Here is a 21,505-nt window from a genome sequence, read left to right as displayed (position 1 = left end):
TCACAGGCTCCATGGTTAATATATACATGTCAAGACGCAGATCTGAATATTGTTCTTGACAGGAAATGCATCCCACAACCAACAATTCACTGAAATCTTTACATTTAGAATAGAAATGCAAAGAACATAAATTTAAGATTACCATTACCTTATAACTTTAAATATTTTTAAAAAATGCACTAAAATTATTTCTCAATATTAACACAGAGTAAACCAGTTATTACATGTGACATAACAATTTTTTTAATGCCAAGATCTATGGTTAAGAAGTATATATGACATTATAAAGTATTCATATAACTTATTGTAATAATGTTTTTTTTAAATCTTGCGATTTTGGGTTAAATTGTGTGAATTTAAAAAATCTCCTGCTTTTTGACAAAATCTCCTGCTTTTTCAACACACACCTCTTGACTAAAGGTTGACAGGTCGTCACATAAGAAATACTTCATTACACAAATAACCATACAAATTTGTACCACACTCGCACAAAGCACATGTGCATGTATGCACATATATTTATACACACACACAGTTATTTATTAGTATTATCTGAATAAATGTGCGTAGATTTATTTATTATTCCAACGTGGAAATCGGGTGACATATTCCAAATGCTGGTACATATTTGTGTTCCATCTGTTCTTTGATTGGTGAAATGAAAGGTCACTCGGACATGACCTGCTACTGTTTTTCCCCCCCTCCAATCAAAATTTAATAATCTGGAGTAAAGGGTATGTGTGGATCTGAATGGTGGACTTTGTCAGTTCACCAATTCCCCCTTGGTAAAAAAAAAAAGAAAAAAAAAAGCTCACTATCTGGAGTTTGAAATATTACCACTCTAGTTCATGGGATCTGAAAAACGAAGCAACTCGCAATTAAACCATTGGCAACACACTACATATGGCATCAGTGGCGTAGCGTGGGCGGGGCCACCGGGGCAGTTGCTCATGGTGCAGAATTGTGACTGGTGGAAGGGACTCTGGGAGTGCTAACAGTGGCGCAATAACTTGCCTTGCCCTGGGCGCTGGCAACCCATGCTATGCCACTGTATGGCAATGAGTTCTAGATTCAGGAATCGACCATAATCATGGTATAAAAACAGGGTCGATTCCTGGCAAGATTCTGCAAGTAAGGTTTTGATTGGTGGACATGAGCTCCAACTGGCTGTCTTTAGATCCACAGGTAATAGTGGAGCTAATTTTAATTAGATTGAATTCCAACAAAACAAGCATTACAAGCTAAAGCAATACATGTCCTCTACCGAGCCCAACAATTTTTCGTATCTCCTAAATTCAAGGGCCATAACTCTGAGAAGTGGGTAAATCACCATGAAACTATTTGATCAGTAAAGCTTTATACAAATAATAAAGCTATATACAAAATTTCATCTGTGTTATCTTCAGGAACTGCAAAAATCCGGAATTTTTTTTTTCACATCTCCTAAGTTCAAAGGCCATAACTCCATCAAAATAAGGTAAATCGTCATGAAAGTCAAACGTGATCTGTAACAGTACATGATGAAGCTATACATAAAATGTCAGGTCCCTCTGGTTGGATCAAAAGAAAGAAATGTTTTATTTAACGATGCACTCAACACATTTATTTACGGTTATATGGCGTCAGACATGGTTACGGACCACACAGATTTAGAGGGAAGAAACCCGCTGATGCTACTTCATGGGCTACTATTTTTCGATTAGCAGCAAGGGATCTTTTATATGCACCATATCACAGACAGGATAGCACATACCACGACCCTATGATATACCAGTTGTGGTGCACTGGCTGGAGCGAGAAATAGCCCAATGGGCCCACTGGTTGGACCGGTAGGGGACTAATAAAATAAAGAAATGGGACACATTTATCTTTAGAACTATATTCGTTGCCCACAGATCATTTATTGGCTGAAATGGTGGTGTGATCTGATATCCACCATACGTCTGACATTGCTGTGTGATACAAATATCCATCATGTGTCTGTTATTGCTGTGTGATACAAATCGCACACACAGTGTTCTATTAAATGGTGGTATGATCCATCATGTGTCTGATATTGCTGTGTGATACAAATCGCACAGTGTTCTATTAAATGGTGGTATGATCCATCGTGTCTGATATTGCTGTGTGATACAAATCGCACACAGTGTTCTGTCAAATGGTTTCACACTGCTGTTAAGTCCAAGGAATGCACAAGCAATTCACCAGGTTGTCTGTCATCCGATGCTGATGTCTCTGTCAACCTAGAATCTGATCTCTCAGGTAGTTCGTCTTCCCAGTCCAGTCGGAGAGTGCCATTGAGTTCCACGTGTAGTGAGGTATCTACAGAGAATGAATACCAGTCGTTAAGTACAGATAGGAGACTAAACAATTAAGGAGAGATAACTCCGAATCACCAATGAGTTCCATCTTGGTGAGTATCTACAGAGAATAAATACCATCGGTTACATAAAATTAAAGTCTAAACATTTATTATTGGAGTTGTCAAGGGGAGATAACTCAGAACTGCCATCGGGTTCCATGTATAATGAGGTATCTACAGAGAATAAATACCAGCCATTACATACAGACAGGAGAGTAAAGAGTTAATATTGATAAGAAATCTATATCACAAATGAAACAGATGGGAAGAAAGGGAGATAACCATAAAACAATTCCTAGTCCAGTTGGATAAAAGGAAGAATATATTTACAATGATAACTGAAACTATCTTCAAAAAGATGTCACTTTAAAACATCTAATGTACTTTGGGAAAACTATTTTATGAAAAGAAGGCTGAAATTACATACTAAGCTGTAAAACTATTTATCGGCAAAAAAAAGTGTTAAAAGTTGTTAAGGGGAGATAATTTTATTTTAAAATCCATTTTAATTTACCCAGCATGATCTATTAAACATATATATATACTCTTCAAAAGAAGAAACGCAAAACCACATTGTCGTAACATTTGGAGAATTGATTTAATTATTGAATGGTGAGTCCGATAATTACCAAATGTTGCAGGATTGTTCACAATTCACTCTAGTCCATTGTGAGTAAGTGATAGGACACACCACCAAGGTCAAGGTCATCTGGAGTCAATACCGGGTGTGGCCTCCGCGTGTGTTGACAACTGCCTGGCACCGCCTGCTCATTGAAGCAACCAGAGTATGGATGACGTCCCGGGGGATGGTGGCCCACTCGGCCTGCAAGGCTGCTGCCAGCTCGGGCAGGGTCTGGGGCTGTGGTTGTCGCTGTCGGAGGCGTCGGTCTAACTCGTCCCATAGATGCTCAATTGGGTTCAAATCCGGTGATATCGATGGCCAAGGAAGGACATTAATGTTGTTGTTCTATAGGAAAGCCATTGTGAGACGTGCTGTGTGAGGCCTGGCGTTGTCATGTTGGAACACTGCGTTGGCATTGGCCATAACTGGAACGATGTGTGGCCGGAGGATCTGGTCAATGTAGCCCTGTGCATTCAGGTTGCCCTGCACGTGGACCAGGTCAGTTCTGCCAGTGTGTGAGATGGCTGCCCACACCATGACACTACCCCCGCCGAATCTGTCCACTTCCTGCACGCAGTTTGCCGAATAACGTTCACCACGACGCCTATACACGCGACATCTTCCATCATGACGTCGGAGCAGAAATCGGGACTCGTCACTGAACCACACCTGTCTCCATCGCAGTTGAGGCCATTGTCGATGAATCTGGCACCACTGCAGTCGGAGTCGACGGTGTTGTGGTGTTAAGATGACACCTCGAACTGGACGTCTGGCACGAATTCCTACCTCACGTAGGCGGTTCCGTACGGTCTGGTCGGATATCCTGCGCAAACCTGGTATTGCTGCGGCTGTGGAGGTGGCAGTAGTCGATCGTTCCCGAAGGTGGCGTACCCGGATGTAGCGGTCCTGCCCGGGGGTAGTGACCCGTGGTCGACCGGATCTAGGGAGGTCACGTGTTGATCCATGTTGCTGGTAACGGTCCCACAGTCTGGAGATGGTGCTTGGGGACACATGGAATGCCCTGGCAACGGCCATTCTGGATTCGCCTGCGTCTAGTCGGCCGATGGCATTGTTTCTCTGCGGTTCACCGAGACGTGGCATGTCCTGGATTGTCAACTGTCGGCCAGATACAGAGGCCAGGCAAGCGAACACCCTGCACTTTTATACTGTCGGTGTTCATGTTGCACGTGCAGACAACGCACGTGCAGTGGTGACATGGTTTGCACATGGCTGCGTTTTTGCGAATATTCACATTTTGGAACTTTATTGTACAGTAGCTGCGTTTTATCGAATGTAACCGTGGGAATGTGTTTGGGACATCCAATGACCTTATATTCACAAAGCATGAACCGGTAGGAAACATAAAATCGGAGTTATAACCCATTTGTACCCTTTTGCGTTTCTTTTTTTGAAGAGTATATATAAACAGCAAAACTGTGAACATACACGAAACAATTTTTAAATGAATGGTGATTTAACTATTTAATATGTTAATGATGTAAGTTCAAGGAACATTAAATAATTACTTAATGCAAATTCTGACACTCTATCATTTTGTAATGCTGCCAGCACTCCCCACTCTAACATTACAAAACACACGTCGTGTTACTGCTGTCGACGAGTCAATTGCATGTACATTTAGGTTTTCTGCTTGTATTTTGGTTTTCTTTCTTTGATAATAAATACTAAAGAAAATTACTTCCTTTGCTCCACTTTTTAAGAAAGACCATTACCTTTGTTGCTGCATTTCAACTTATTTGTTCGTGCTTATATCCAATTAAGGTTCAAACACACTGTCCTGGGCACACACACCTACAGCTATCTGGGCTGTCTGTCCATGACAGTGAGTTAGTTGTTAGTGGTTAGTGAGAGAGAAGAGGGTGTAGTGGTCTTACACCTACCCATCCAGGACAGTGAGTTAGTTGTTATTGGTTAGTGAGAGAGAAGAGGGTGTAGTGGTCTTACACAAACCCAATGAATTAGGAGAGGGCGTCATAAGTTGAATAACTTGTGCCCAATCCTTTTGTATATTATATGCAATAAAATATGTTTCAAACAAACAACCCATTGACTTGTTAAAACTCGCTCTGGGTGGGAGCCGGTACCGGGCTGCGAACCCTGTACCTACCAGCCTTATGTCTGATGGCTTAACAACGACACCACTGAGGCTGGTTTTGCTGCATTAATATCCAGAACTTACCTCTACAACTTTGTATCCCATTATTTCCAAGTGTCTTCTTCTGAGAAAATTATCTCCCTTTAAATGTCGACTATTTAGACAGAAATCTTTTTCAAATAAAACCAATATAGCAACTCTGTAAAAAACCCAGAAGAAAATGTTTAAATAGTTTGTAGCAAAAACATTTCATCATCCTGTTATAAACAACTTTTAAACATAATTCTGAACCTTTTAATTTTATGACATAAATTTTTTATTTGGCTCTGGCAACTAAAAAAATCCATTCAATACGAGTCAAATTTCTATATTTTAGATTAAAGTTCAGATTTATGGTTTAACTGACCAATGAAATACTCTTTAATATAAATAATTTCATCCTTTAATGTCAAAATACAACATTATTAACCAATGAAATACTCTTTAATATAAATAATTTCATCCTTTAATGTCAAAATACAACATTATTAACCAATGAACTACTTTTAATATTAATAATTTCATCCTTTAATGTCAAAATACAACATTATTAACCAATGAAATACTCTTTTTAATATTAATAATTAACGTACAAATAATGATGTCATCCTTGTTTTTGATTGAACTTAATGAAGGTATTTTATAAAAAGGTTTGCAGCACTTACGTGAAAGTAAAAGTACAAATGTTGGAATACCACATTTTGTATGTTATTGGGAATACAAAGTATAGAGTAAACCAGCTTGAAACCACATAGCTCACAATCAACAGTTTTACTATAAAGTCAGCCATTACGTGCGATACCTCTGGTGCTGGATCTGCTCGGCTGACAATGATGTGGCCTGGGTGAAGGTTATCAGACGACCTTCAGAGTTGAGTAGAGAGCTCGTCTGAGGGTATGGGATCGGACAGCCGTCACAGTTCAGCAAACACTCAAAATCTGTAAAACAATTTTCACCATAACAAGACAAGGCAAAACTCGCCGACAGCAATGATTTTCACATTTGGTTTTGAAACAATTGGTGATGTACTACTGTTTTTAAGAAGGCGAGCCTCTCTGTATAATAAACCATCTAGGAATGCAAAACTAGGTAAGAAAAATGGCTATCTAATGTACCCCAGTATAAGAAACTGGTGATACCGGGTTTAACTGAATAAGTGGTGATACAGGATGAAACTCGTTGAGAAAATTACAATATGGGGTGTATATCACTCAGAAAGTAGCATTATACAGCATAACTCACTGAGAAAAGTGGTGATATGGGGTGTAACACTGAGAAAGTGGTGATATGGGGTGTAACACTGAGAAAGTGGTGATACGGGGTGTAACTCGCTGAAAAAGTGGTAATATGGGGTGTACTCCCTGAGAAAGTGGTGATACGGGGTGTAACACAGAGAAAGTGGTGATATGGGGTGTAACACTGAGAAAGTGGTGATATGCAGTGTAACACCGAGAAAGTGGTGATATGGGGTGTAACTCGCTGAAAAAGTGGTGATACGGGGTGTACCTCCCTGAGAAAATGGTGATACGGGGTGTAAGTCACTGAGAAAGTGGTGATACGGGGTGTACCTCCCTGAGAAAGTGGTGATATGGGGTGTACCTCCCTGAGAAAGTGGTGATATGGGGTGTAACACTGAGAAAGTGGTGATATGGGGTGTACCTCCCTGAGAAAGTGGTGATATGGGGTGTACCTCCCTGAGAAAGTGGTGATATGGGGTGTACCTCCCTGATAAAGTGGTGATATGTGGTGTACCCCCCTGAGAAAGTGGTGATATGGGGTGTACCTCCCTGATAAAGTGGTGATATGTGGTGTAACACTGAGAAAGTGGTGATATGGGGTGTACCTCACTGAGAAAGTGGTGATATGGGGTGTACCTCACTGAGAAAGTGGTGATAATGGGGTGTACCTCCCTGAGAAAGTGGTGATATGGGGTGTACCTCCCTGAGAAAGTGGTGATATGGGGTGTAACACTGAGAAAGTAGTGATATGGGGTGTATCTCACTGAAAAAGTGGTGATATGGGGTGTAACACTGAGAAAGTGGTGATATGGGGTGTACCTCCCTGAGAAAGTGGTGATATGGGGTGTAAGTCACTGAGAAAATGGTGATATGGGGTGTAACACTGAGAAAGTGGTGATATGGGGTGTAACACTGAGAAAGTGGTGATATGGGGTGTACCTCACTGAGAAAGTGGTGATAATGGGGTGTACCTCCCTGAGAAAGTGGTGATATGGGGTGTACCTCCCTGAGAAAGTGGTGATATGGGGTGTAACACTGAGAAAGTAGTGATATGGGGTGTATCTCACTGAAAAAGTGGTGATATGGGGTGTAACACTGAGAAAGTGGTGATATGGGGTGTACCTCCCTGAGAAAGTGGTGATATGGGGTGTACCTCCCTGAGAAAGTGGTGATATGGGGTGTACCTCCCCGAGAAAGTGGTGATATGGGGTGTAACACTGAGAAAGTGGTGATATGGGGTGTAACACTGAGAAAGTGGTGATAATGGGGTGTACCTCACTGAGAAAGTGGTGATAATGGGGTGTACCTCCCTGAGAAAGTGGTGATATGGGGTGTACCTCACTGAGAAAGTGGTGATATGGGGTATACCTCACTGAGAAAGTGGTGATATGGGGTGTACCTCACTGAGAAAGTGGTGATATGGGGTGTAACTCACTGTGAAAGTGGTGATATGGGGTGTACCTCACTGAGAAAGTGGTGATATGGGGTATACCTCACTGAGAAAGTGGTGATATGGGGTGTAACTCACTGAGAAAGTGGTGATATGGGGTGTAACTCACTGTGAAAGTGGTGATAATGGGGTGTAACTCATTGAGAAAGTAGTAATATTGGGTGTAACTCATTGAGAAAGTGGTGATACGGGGTGTAACTCACTGAGAAAGTGGTGATACGGGGTGTAACTCACTGAGAAAGTGGTGATATGGGGTGTCTCTCACTGAGAAAGTGGTGATATGGGGGTGTAACTCACTGAGAAAGTGGTGATATGGGGTGTGACTCACTGAGAAAGTAGTGATATGGGGTGTAACTCACTGAGAAAGTGGTGATATGGGGTGTAACTCACTGAGAAAGTGGTGATATGGGGTTAACTAACTGAGAAAGTGATGATATTCAGTATAACTCACTGAGAAAAGTGGTGATATGGGATGTAACTCAATGAGAAAGTGCTGATACTGGGTGTAACTCACTGAGAAAATGTTAATACAGAGTGTAATTCACTGCAAAAGTTGTGATATGGGGTGTAACTGAGAAAGTTGTGATATGGGGTGTAACTCACTGAGAAAGTTGTGATATGGGGTGTAACTCACTGAGAAAGTGGTGATATTCAGTATAACTCACTGAGAAAAGTGGTGATATGGGGTGTAACTCACTGAGAAAGTCATGATATGGGGTGTAACTCTGAGAAAGTGGTGATATGGGGTGTAACTCACTGAGAAAATGCTTATACGGGGTGTAACTCACTGAGAAAGTGGTGATATGGGGTGTAACTCACTGAGAAAGTGGTGATATGGGGTGTACACTGCCGACTCAAAATACGCTGATCCGCCCAGAACGTCCTTTATAGCATCTTCCATCTCCTGTAGCAGCTTGACAGAACTTCGGTACATCGCTGAAATGAGTAAATAAAAACAATTTAATACATTAATATACAGTCGTGTAGCATGCTGATGGAACTTTGGTACATTGTTGAAAAACGTATATAGAAATATTATAATACATTAATAAACAGTCATGTAAATTTAATATAGCCTGAAAGTCATGAGTAATTTTACAAACATGACAAGCTCAAAGTGATCACTGTTTTTACAAAAGTGAAATGCTATAGTCTAAAAGTGATAATCGTAAGCGTAGGAAAGAGGGGTGGGTGGGACAACTGTCCCCCTAGTGCTAGAGCAAATTCTCAAATTCGGGCAAAATGTACTAACCTGAGACCTTTTTACCATTTATTTCCATTATTCTACCTGTAAAATTAGTTGTAATACATGTAAAAATGCGTAGTGATTTGTTGGTAAGCCTATATAGTTGTTTGGGAGTATGCTTATATAAATAAACTTTGTTATTCAAATTCAGTCCAAAACCAGCCTGCCCCCCTATAAAAATGGGAGCATGTAAGCCTATGGTGTTCACTGATTTTACCGATGATGTAACTTACGTTCAGGTTTCATCGTGGAGCAGTAGTCCTCGTGGAACCATGGGATGTCAAGATGCGGGTACTCGAGAACAGCACAGCGGTTCAGACGGAAAAACAGATCTTCGAGATAACTCCGAACTTCTGGTTTAGCTGGAGTTAAAAAAGTAAACTTTGAGAATGGCAGGAGAAGACAGAAATATAGAATCTGAACTTCTGGTTTATCAGGAGTTAAAAATGATGTAAACATCTAAAATAGCATTGAGGAGAAGAGAGAGTGAAGAAATGAGGAGAGAAAGGATGGATGACCAATTAAAATTACTTACCTGTTCAGGATAATCGAAAAATAATGAAAATAAAATTCAAATACACTCTACTTTCGTATTTAGGTTACTCCGTAAATCAGGGGTGGGAATTGGTGAACTGTAAAAAAAGAGGAAATCTAGAGAGGTCTGGGGGCAAGGATGATTAAAATGCGAGGAAACGCAATGTTCCATGAGAGGAAAACCGCTGATCCGAGGAGAATTCCCACCCCTGGTAAATGTATTACATTTTTTTTTCGTTATTCAGAATTGTGCAAAGACATACCCTAGGTACGTCCAATGGGACATCCTATTAGGTTTACTTAAAAAAAAGAGTTCTTTTACAATTATGTTTGATACTGAATGTCCATTTCTTCCACAAAATACATCCCCCATTTGGAATCTGCATTAAAGTATGTGCACAGAATGCCAAGAGCAATTTCACATACTTTGAAACCCAACCTATCAAGAACTTACCCCTTTGGGGACTTTGGCTGTTATGCCTTCGACAAAATGAAAGATTTTTCATGTTTTAAATATTATAACAAATTTGACAGAATTTATGCCCAACTTTTATTATAAAAAACGCAGATCCATGCTTGGTACTATTTGAACTAGCAGCATATTCAAACAATGGTAGGAGTGTGGAGAGGGGTTTAACTACTTGACATGAGTCCCTGAGTCACATAAAAATGGATGAAACACCACACAATGAATTTCGACAAACCTTCAAACAATTTATCAACCTTCTCAAGGTAGTCTACAGTAAAGACGTGAGTGAGGAGACTGTCGGAGCCGATCTGTAGACAACACAGGTGGTAGATGTATTGCATCTGAGCCACGATATTGCTGTCGGGGTCGTCAAATGACATCACCAGTTTGTCGTGACAGCACTGACTCAGCTCGTCCATTCGGCTCGGTGTGTATCGCGCCTGCGAGATCACGGAGACGAAGTTAGCCAAGTCTTGAAAGCTGATATCGTCTTTGTGGTCCATGATGTAATCTGTGAGATGTTCGTAAACCTGGGGCGCGGGGTAGATCAGTGTGTTCAGCAGCTGAAAAGAAACACCACAAGTCATGCATCATCATGTTATGAATTACCACACCTGCCAAAGGTCTTCTTGTTGATTGCTTGAGAATTAGGGATGTCCCAGACTTTACCATAACGATGTGATACCCAGGGCTACCTCTGGGTCAGCAGATAATTTCACCAAATCATCTGTTAAACCCAGTTATTTTGTAATAAACTATAAATTATTACCAATACGGTTACAAATATCTTGGTACGTATCAAAGTGATATGTCCCACAAGAATGCCAAGTGGGACATAACACTTTTGACGTCACATGATGACGTCATCGATTGGTGTATTACAACCTTACAGGAACGTCGGTGAAACGAGATGAGTGATATAAATTAAGATCCATTATGGGTAATAAATAGGATATTAAACTCGCTACCATTTTGTATCATGTTTATGTCTCTCGTGAAATAATTTTCATTGTCACTTGCTAAAGCTCGTGACAATTGAACATTATTTCACTCGGGACATAAACATGATACGAAAAGAAAGCTTGTTTAATATCCTATAATTATTACATGAAATTATTTTGCCAAATTAAAATAAAATTCTCCAATTGTTTTTAAAATTTGCAACTGGTGAATTTGACGAATGACAGAGCTAGCCATGGATACCCCATTGAAAGACAAGAAGCCACATTTCCATAACTTCTAAGTTCAAGGGCCATAACTCTGTCAAAAGTGGATATATTATCATGAAAGTCAAACTTGATCTGTTATAGTATTTGATAAAGCTATACACAAAATTTCAGCTCAATATCATTGTGAAAAAATATAAGTGGGACAGACAGATGGATGGACAGACAGACAGACCGAGATTAAACCTAGTCCCCTGTGGTTGGACCGGTAGGGGACTAATAAAGGTAATTTTTTAGCATTTCAAACCAAATCCAGAGTACTTTGTTAAACTCATTTTACACAAAAACAATCTGAAATCAGATAAAAAGCTGAACAATCACATCACTGTTATCAAACAGAGGAGGTGGGAAAGGAAAGGAATATTTAACGCGCTTCAGCACATTTCTAGCTGACAGCTACAAGCTATTACAGTGTTGAAAATACAATCATTTCAACACTTAGTGTGATTGTTCATCTAGCACCATTTCACCGGAGTGATCTTCAGCTGATCTTGATTTTACTCGTGGCAAAGACTGCCGTCTATCCAGTTTACATAATGGAATTGGTGTAAATATGTTGGGTCCGGTGTTTGTTTTCATCTGTACGTAAAGAAATAAAGATAATAGATAGTTATTAAGGGTAAAATGATCCATTTGTAAGGTGCAGATCCTGGTGCATCATTCTATTAACTCAAAGCATTCTCATGTAGCCCAGTGGTAAAGCGTTCACTTGATGCACAGTCGGTCATGGATTGACCCTCATCGGAGGGGCGGGACGTAGCCCAGTGGTAAAGCGTTCACTTGATGCACATTCGGTCTTGGATTGACCCTCATAGGAGGGGTGGGACGTAGCCCAGTGGTAAAGAGTTCACTTGATGCACAGTCGGTCTTGGATTGACCCTCATAGGAGGGGCGGGACGTAGCCCAGTGGTAAAGAGTTCACTTGATGCACAGTCGGTCATGGATTGACCCTCATCGGAGGGGCGGGACGTAGCCCAGTGGTAAAGAGTTCACTTGATGCACAGTCGGTCTTGGATTGACCCTCATCGGAGGGGCGGGACGTAGCCCAGTGGTAAAGAGTTCACTTGATGCATCGGAGGGGCGGGACGTAGCCCAGTGGTAAAGAGTTCAGTCGGTCATGGATTGACCCTCATCGGAGGGGCGGGACGTAGCCCAGTGGTAAAGAGTTCACTTGATGCACAGTCGGTCATGGATTGACCCTCATCGGAGGGGCGGGACGTAGCCCAGTGGTAAAGAGTTCACTTGATGCACAGTCGGTCATGGATTGACCCTCATCGGAGGGGCGGGACGTAGCCCAGTGGTAAAGAGTTCACTTGATGCACAGTCGGTCATGGATTGACCCTCATAGGAGGGGCGGGACGTAGCCCAGTGGTAAAGAGTTCACTTGATGCACAGTCGGTCATGGATTGACCCTCATCAGGAGGGGCGGGACGTAGCCCAGTGGTAAAGAGTTCACTTGATGCACAGTCGGTCATGGATTGACCCTCATCGGAGGGGCGGGACGTAGCCCAGTGGTAAAGAGTTCACTTGATGCACAGTCGGTCTGGTAAAGAGTGGATTGACCCTCATAGGAGGGGTGGGACGTAGCCCAGTGGTAAAGAGTTCACTTGATGCCCAGTCAGTCGGTCACGGATTGACCCTCATCGGAGGGGCGGGACGTAGCCCAGTGGTAAAGAGTTCACTTGATGCACAGTCGGTCATGGATTGACCCTCATCGGAGGGGCGGGACGTAGCCCAGTGGTAAAGAGTTCACTTGATGCACAGTCGGTCATGGATTGACCCTCATCGGAGGGGCGGGACGTAGCCCAGTGGTAAAGAGTTCACTTGATGCACAGTCGGTCATGGATTGACCCTCATCGGAGGGGCGGGACGTAGCCCAGTGGTAAAGAGTTCACTTGATGCACAGTCGGTCATGGATTGACCCTCATCGGAGGGGCGGGACGTAGCCCAGTGGTAAAGAGTTCACTTGATGCACAGTCGGTCATGGATTGACCCTCATCGGAGGGGCGGGACGTAGCCCAGTGGTAAAGAGTTCACTTGATGCACAGTCGGTCATGGATTGACCCTCATCGGAGGAGGGTGGTAAAGAGTTCACTTGGGACGTAGCCCAGTGGTAAAGAGTTCACTTGATGCACAGTCGGTCATGGATTGACCCTCATCGGAGGGGCGGGACGTAGCCCAGTGGTAAAGAGTTCACTTGATGCACAGTCGGTCATGGATTGACCCTCATAGGAGGGGCGGGACGTAGCCCAGTGGTAAAGAGTTCACTTGATGCACAGTCGGTCATGGATTGACCCTCATAGGAGGGGCGGGACGTAGCCCAGTGGTAAAGAGTTCACTTGATGCACAGTCGGTCATGGATTGACCCTCATCGGAGGGGCGGGACGTAGCCCAGTGGTAAAGAGTTCACTTGATGCACAGTCGGTCATGGATTGACCCTCATCGAAGGGGCGGGACGTAGCCCAGTGGTAAAGCGTTCACTTGATGCACAGTCGGTCTTGGATTGACCCTCATCGAAGGGGCGGGACGTAGCCCAGTGGTAAAGCGTTCACTTGATGCACAGTCGGTCATGGATTGACCCTCATCGGAGGGGCGGGACGTAGCCCAGTGGTAAAGCGTTCACTTGATGCACAGTCGGTCATGGATTGACCCTCATCGGAGGGGCGGGACGTAGCCCAGTGGTAAAGCGTTCACTTGATGCACAGTCGGTCATGGATTGACCCTCATAGGAGGGGCGGGACGTAGCCCAGTGGTAAAGCGTTCACTTGATGCACAGTCGGTCTTGGATTGACCCTCATCGAAGGGGCGGGACGTAGCCCAGTGGTAAAGCATTCACTTGATGCACAGTCGGTCATGGATTGACCCTCATCGGAGGGGCGGGACGTAGCCCAGTGGTAAAGCGTTCACTTGATGCACAGTCGGTCATGGATTGACCCTCATCGGAGGGGCGGGACGTAGCCCAGTGGTAAAGCGTTCACTTGATGCACAGTCGGTCATGGATTGACCCTCATAGGAGGGGCGGGACGTAGCCCAGTGGTAAAGAGTTCACTTGATGCACAGTCGGTCATGGTTGACCCTCATAGGAGGGGCGGGACGTAGCCCAGTGGTAAAGAGTTCACTTGATGCACAGTCGGTCTTGGATTGACCCTCATAGGAGGGGCGGGACGTAGCCCAGTGGTAAAGAGTTCACTTGATGCACAGTCGGTCTTGGATTGACCCTCATAGGAGGGGCGGGACGTAGCCCAGTGGTAAAGAGTTCACTTGATGCACAGTCGGTCTTGGATTGATCGCCCTTGGTGGGCCCATTGGGCTATTTCTCATTCCAGCCAGTGCTCCACAACTGATGTAACAAAGGCTGTGGTATGTACTATCCTGTCTGTGGAATGTTGTATGTAAAAGATCCCTTGCTGCTAATCAAAAAAGAGTAGCCTATGAAGTGGCGACAGTGGGTTTCCTCTCTCAATATCTGTGTGGTCCTTAACTATATGTCTGACGCTATATAACCGTAAATAAAATGTGTTGAGTGCATCGTTAAATAAAACATTTCCTTCCTTATAAGTGATGATGATGTTCCAACCAACACTAGTGTGTTCCAAAAAGCTAAATCTTCCCTTATCAATACGAAAATTATCTTCTATTTGAGTAATATATACTGAATGCAATTAAAAGCATATTGTATGGCAGTGATTCATGGCTCTTCAACTCTTGACATTGTCAATGATCTGGGGATATAAAAAAAAAATTATAAAAAAAGAAGGAAGGAAGGAAATGTTTTATTTAACAACGCACTCAACACATTTTATTTACAGTTATATGGCGTCAGACAAAGGGTTAAGGACCACACAGATATTGAGGGAGGAAACCCGCTGTCGCCACTTCATGTGCTACTCTTTATGATTAGCAGCAAGCGATCTTTTATATGCATCATCACATAGACAGGATAGCACATACCAAAGCCTGTTACACCAATTGTTAGCACTGGCTGGAATGAGAAATAGCCCAATAGACACACAGATATTGAGGGAAAAAACCCGCTGCCGACACACAACAGGCTACTCTTTCCGATTAGCAGCAAGGGATCTCTTCTACGCACCATCTCACAGACAGGATATCACATACCACAGCCTTTGATATACCAGTCATGGTGCACTGGCTGGAGCGAAAAATAGCCCAATGGGCCCACCGACGGGGATCGATCCCAAACCGACCGCGCATTAAGCAGTAAAAAGAGAATGCACAAGCCGTGTTTCGTGTACCTGTACAACCTCACTGAACTCGACAGGTGTGAGGGATTCTGTGAGTCTGGGCATCTCCTGCATCATGCGCTCCAGCAGCTGGAGGTCCTTGCGCATGTTCTTCAAGTAGAAGATGTTGATCTGGTGGATCAGACGCTCCAGGCTCATCACCGTCTCGATCTGCTGTAACATGTTCCTCTGTAGCGCCGTTCGCAATTCCAAAATCTGAAAAACAAAGATAAAGAAAGTTTGTTTTGTTTAACGGCACCACTAGAGCACATTGAGTTATTAATCATCGGCTATTGGATGTCAGATATATGGTAAAATTTGACAGTCATAAAGATGAAACCCGCTACATTTTTTCCATTAGTAGCAAGGGATCTTTTATAAGCACCATCACACAGACAGGATAGTGCATACTACAACCTTTGATATACCAGTTGTGGTGCACTGGCTAGAGCGAGAAATAGCCCAATAGGCCCACCAACAGGGATCGATCCCAGAATGACCGTGCATCAAGCGAGCATTTTACCACTGGGCTACATCATGCCCTAAACAAAGATAAAGTTACAAGTACTGGGAATAACTGATCATTGACTAAATTATGCATACACAGACAGATGGCTGGATGGACTGACAGATATGTGTAGATGGAGGAACAAGGCAGACTGATGTATAAAGTTACAAGTACTGGGAATAACTGATCATTGACTAAATTATGCATACACAGACAGATGGCTGGATGGACTGACAGATATGTGTAGATGGAGGAACAAGGCAGACTGATGTATAAAGTTACAAGTACTGGGAATAACTGATCATTGACTAAATTATGCATACACAGACAGATGGCTGGATGGACTGACAGATATGTGTAGATGGAGGAACAAGGCAGACTGATGTATAAAGTTACAAGTACTGGGAATAACTGATCATTGACTAAATTATGCATACACAGACAGATGGCTGGATGGACTGACAGATATGTGTAGATGGAGGAACAAGGCAGACTGATGTATAAAGTTACAAGTACTGGGAATAACTGATCATTGACTAAATTATGCATACACAGACAGATGGCTGGATGGACTGACAGATATGTGTAGATGGAGGAACAAGGCAGACTGATGTATAAAGTTACAAGTACTGGGAATAACTGATCATTGACTAAATTATGCATACACAGACAGATGGCTGGATGGACTGACAGATATGTGTAGATGGAGGAACAAGGCAGACTGATGTATAAAGTTACAAGTACTGGGAATAACTGATCATTGACTAAATTATGCATACACAGACAGATGGCTGGATGGACTGACAGATATGTGTAGATGGAGGAACAAGGCAGACTGATGTATAAAGTTACAAGTACTGGGAATAACTGATCATTGACTAAATTATGCATACACAGACAGATGGCTGGATGGACTGACAGATATGTGTAGATGGAGGAACAAGGCAGACTGATGTATAAAGTTACAAGTACTGGGAATAACTGATCATTGACTAAATTATGCATACACAGACAGATGGCTGGATGGACTGACAGATATGTGTAGATGGAGGAACAAGGCAGACTGATGTATAAAGTTACAAGTACTGGGAATAACTGATCATTGACTAAATTATGCATACACAGACAGATGGCTGGATGGACTGACAGATATGTGTAGATGGAGGAACAAGGCAGACTGATGTATAAAGTTACAAGTACTGGGAATAACTGATCATTGACTAAATTATGCATACACAGACAGATGGCTGGATGGACTGACAGATATGTGTAGATGGAGGAACAAGGCAGACTGATGTATAAACAGATGGATGGACAGACATATGGAAAGTCATACAGACTAGACAAATGTGTGTACAGAAAGACAGACAGACAGACAGACAGGTACACATACAAAAACCAGATAGACCAAACAAATGTGTGTATGGAGAGACAGACAGAAGGAAACATAGACATACAAAAACCAGACTGACCGACTACAGACAAACGTGAAGATAAAGAAGCAAGGCAAATTGATGTTTAAACAGATGGTAAAACATAATAAACAGACTAGACAAATGTATACAAGGAAAGACAGAAGGCTACACATATAAAAAACTAACAATCAGGCATGTAAGAAAGACATACAGAGAGATTGATATACAAACAGATGGACTGTCCGACAGACAGGAAGGAAGGAAGGAAATGTTTTATTTAGTGACGCACTCAACACTCAACACATTTTATTAACGGTTATATGGCGTCAGACATATGGTTAAAGACAACAGATATTGAGAGAGGAAACCCGCTGTCGTCACTTTATGGGCTACTCTTTTCGCAGCAAGGGATCTTTGATATGTACCATCCCACGGACAGGGTAGTACATACCACAGCCTTTGATAAACCAGTCGTGGTGCACTGGCTGGAACGAGAAACAGCCCAATGGGCCCACCGACGGGGATCGATCCCAAACGAACTCACATCAAGCGAGCGCTTTACCACTGGGCTACGACTTGCCCAAAAAAGACATACAGAGAGACTGATATACAGGCAGATAGATAGACAGACAGACAGACAGACAGACACACACACTTAATAGTGAAGGTGTTGAAACCTGATGATGTAGCTGCCTGTCCCACGGCCGCTTCATGTGGTTGAGTCCATTGAGGATGTTCTTGATGGCGGGGAGGTCGCACTGCGGGATGACGACGGCTAGCCGGTCCATCAGACTCTGCGGCACTGCCAGCTTCACGTTGGGCAAGATGTACTGCGCGACGAGGCTCACCACATAGATTCGGACACCCTGCTGCACCTCCACCAGCTTGAGCAGCCGCTCGAAGAATTCGCTGTGGAACTCCTCGTTGTCATTGATCCGTGTCGACAGCAGGTGCACAATCTTTGAGAAGCGCGAAATGAAGTCGGACATATTGTCGAACACCTCGAGCGTCTTCGTCTGCAGCTGTCGCATCAGCTCCTGGTTGTAGATGTTCGACTTCATCATGAAGTCGGCCAGACTCGACAGGATGAGGACATCCGCATCACTGATGTGTCTCGCGAGAATCGTCATCAGCTGCTGTTTCGTGTCGCTGGGACAGAACTTGTCGAACGCAGGAACCAGGGCCACAACATCCCGCACCAGCAGGTCCTCGCTGTGGAGCAGGTGCAGACACCGCGTCTGAAACACGGATGCGAGCTCACCTTTGTACATGTTCATCTGTCGGAGGTACTGACAGTACAGACCAATGTTTTTTTGCGGAACGTTCTCCGCGGTTTTGTTGATGTGATGTAAGATGTCCGGACTGATAGAGTCAAGGACTTTAGACGGAACGCACCACATCAGACGGTGTTTGTATCGAATAAACTTTGCTATGACATCTGGGTCCGACTGGAGAGCACTGTTGTTGAAAATGTCTATGAATGTTTTGGCAACATTTTCCGAGCTCGTTTTGCTGGTGTAGAAATTCAGGAAGATATGACTGATCAAACAATCCTGCATAAACTCACTCGAGGTATTCGTTTCACATTTATGTTCGTCTAATATAGTAAAGAATCTTGATGTTAATTTTTGTACGAGAGGTATACTTCGTGTTCTGAATGTACGCAATATCTGAGTTGTGGTCATTACATTATGCATGTCCATTTCGTGACAGGTGTCATAAATGTGACAAAAGAGTAAATGCACCAAATTATCGGTATGATCTGTTCCCATGTAGATAAGCGATAAAAGTAACTGAGGATAATCCTGTGGAGGGATTTCTTCCAGATTTTGTTCTATATAGCTGTAGAAGTGTTTAAACCCGGAATGGTTTCGGAGCGTGGAGAAAATATCTTCAATCATTCTGTTCATAACAAGCTGCATAAAAGCAATAGCGACATTGTCAACATGTAACCATGGAAAATGTGACAACTCTGTATACGCCGCAGCTTCTAGAGTCATAGCAAAATCTTTAACGTCACCGATACCAAACCGGCCATTTTCTTGTTCTTGCAAATAATGATCCAAGGTTTTGACAAAGGAGAGGTTTTCATCGCAAATGAAAGATATTTTGTTTTCATTTTCAACAGATGAAAATGACTTTCCAAAACCTACACATGTTTTAAAATTCACGGATGATGCAATATTAAATGGACCACATTTACTTATCGAGCCAGGCACCTCATTAAGGCAATAACTGTGTGCATATTGTCGACTTGATTTGTGTTGATTTGAACTGCAGGCTACATGTTTGAGCCGGAATGTCGAGAACAAGCGGTGAACCCTTCCCTGGAAATATCTCAGATGAGCTTGGCATATCATTGTTTTCATTTTAACGTACATACTATTTAACTGTAATAAAATATTTTCATGGAAACACACTCAAGCTTTTCAATTTTGTCCTCCTTCATCTTTGTAGAATTGTAAATATATTCTGAATAAAATCATGCATCTGAAAAATAAAACAAAATAGTTTATTCCATGGTAGCTTGAGTAGCCTCTAGTCTAACCCTGTTTAGTTTACATGTTGGATCAGGGCTACAGAATACTCTATATAAAAGACTAAATTTTTGACAACCAAAATGAAATGGTCACCAAGTACGAGTGTGTTTACATCTTATAATATACCATAACCGTAACCCAGGTATAACAGTGTTCGAGATTAACAGTATCCCAATATCCCGGGGATACCAGAATTTAATTTTGGATACCAGTTTTCAAGAACCCAGTATCCCACCGTGATGCCATATAATACTAAATTCTCAGGTGGGATACCAGATTTTAAAATGTTAGTATCCAACTGGGATACTGGCCAAATTTTTTAATCTCGAACACTGTATAAGATACAGGACACTTGAGGTACCAAGTACTGTAACTTAAATACCCATATTTTTCTAAATCAGACGCTACGTACTGACTTTTAGTTTGATTTGAGTTTATTAATATTAGTAATAACATTAAACTAACAGTAACACCAAACCAAAAGGATCCAGGTTGTTTCGCCCCAAAACCCCGAGGCATTTTGCCCTTATTCATTTTCTCCCCAAGTCGTTTCGTCCCCCGGTAAGGTCATTTCGCCCTTTATTTGTGTCATTTCACCCCTGGTATATTTTGATCTCAATCTTTGTGGCTTGTGTCCTCTCCCTCATGCCATTTTCTGTTGTGAAGAGATTAAGCCATCGGACATAAGGTTGGTAGGTACTGGGTTCGTAACCCACTGTCCTGGACATGAGATACACCAATCTAAATTTCCCCCAATATTCAAACAACCCCTTTCTGTCCCGATCGATACAACTGACATTTGTCGGAGGTGGAGACCGGGATAGACGTGTTTGAACCTTCACGTAAATACAGTTTTGGTTGGTTGGTAATATAATTTTAAAAAATAATCATATTAAAATTGTTTGTGTATAATATACAGAAACAAACAGTGAAATTAATTATTACTAGCCACATAGTACATGTTATTTGTATTTAGCCATGTCTCGCCAACATTATTTATTTATTTCCATTAAAATAGCTCCTTGCTGAAAAATTGACACAATATTTGGAAAAATATCCGCCCGGTCCCCCCTTCCCCTAACCTTAACTCCAACCCCAGCCCTAACCCCAGCCATAATCCCAACCCTAACCTTAACCTTAACCCTCAACCCTAACTAAAAATAATAATGGAGGGGACCGGGCGGATATTATACCCAATATTTATATATGAGGGTGGGAGGGGAGGGGCGAAAAGACCCATTCTGACGACGAACTTACCCGGGACGAAATGACTCAGGGTGAATCGGATAAGGGCGAAACGACCTGGGTACGAAAACACTTTTGGGTTAACTCTGCAACAAAAGTTACAGGAATTTAGTTTGTATCACTGAGATCGACAGTACATTAATTTATACCACTTTACAGTGAGTCTGTTGCAGATGTTAATCTGTGTTTTCATGTTGAAATGATCAAGCTCCAAAGTCAACCAGCAATGCAGCATGACTTCTTTCCGAAGC

The 21,505-nt window shown here is 42.5% G+C and overlaps 1 protein-coding gene across 2 annotated transcripts; it reads right to left on the bottom strand.

The window, feature by feature from the left end:
- Window positions 1-1,863: 1,863 nt before the first annotated feature.
- Window positions 1,864-21,499, bottom strand: LOC121388703 (FAST kinase domain-containing protein 1, mitochondrial-like). 2 transcript variants are annotated; one of them, XM_041520168.1, is made up of 9 exons: window positions 21,404-21,499; window positions 18,147-19,959; window positions 15,559-15,762; window positions 10,312-10,639; window positions 9,307-9,435; window positions 8,647-8,763; window positions 5,942-6,077; window positions 5,185-5,299; window positions 1,864-2,322 (listed from the first exon to the last, which is right to left on the bottom strand). In XM_041520168.1, the coding sequence occupies exons 2-9, from the start codon at window positions 19,848-19,850 to the stop codon at window positions 2,239-2,241; spliced, it is 2,817 nt and encodes a 938-aa protein (XP_041376102.1). In that variant the 5' UTR covers window positions 19,851-19,959; window positions 21,404-21,499; the 3' UTR covers window positions 1,864-2,238. The 2 variants fall into 2 exon arrangements, with proteins under 2 accessions (XP_041376102.1, XP_041376101.1); XM_041520167.1 differs by having other exon boundaries at window positions 21,412-21,498.
- Between the last annotated feature and the right edge of the window lie 6 nt (window positions 21,500-21,505).

The sequence above is a fragment of the Gigantopelta aegis genome, chromosome 14 (genome assembly GCF_016097555.1).
Source record: "Gigantopelta aegis isolate Gae_Host chromosome 14, Gae_host_genome, whole genome shotgun sequence".
NCBI classification, from domain to species: Eukaryota; Metazoa; Mollusca; class Gastropoda; order Neomphalida; family Peltospiridae; genus Gigantopelta; species Gigantopelta aegis.
This window is presented reverse-complemented; position numbering and strand designations above follow the sequence as displayed.

Bases quoted from the DNA above. Each gene is read 5' to 3' on its own strand.
- LOC121388703 (XM_041520168.1), bottom strand. From the start codon at position 19,850: ATGTACGTTAAAATGAAAACAATGATATGCCAAGCTCATCTGAGATAT. The intron at 9,436-10,311 runs GTTTGTCGAAAT...TTTTAACTCCAG, and splicing joins GGTTGATAAATTGTTTGAAG to CTAAACCAGAAGTTCGGAGT. The intron at 6,078-8,646 runs GTGAGTTACACC...ATTGTTTTACAG, and splicing joins CCCATATCACCACTTTCTCA to ATTTTGAGTGTTTGCTGAAC.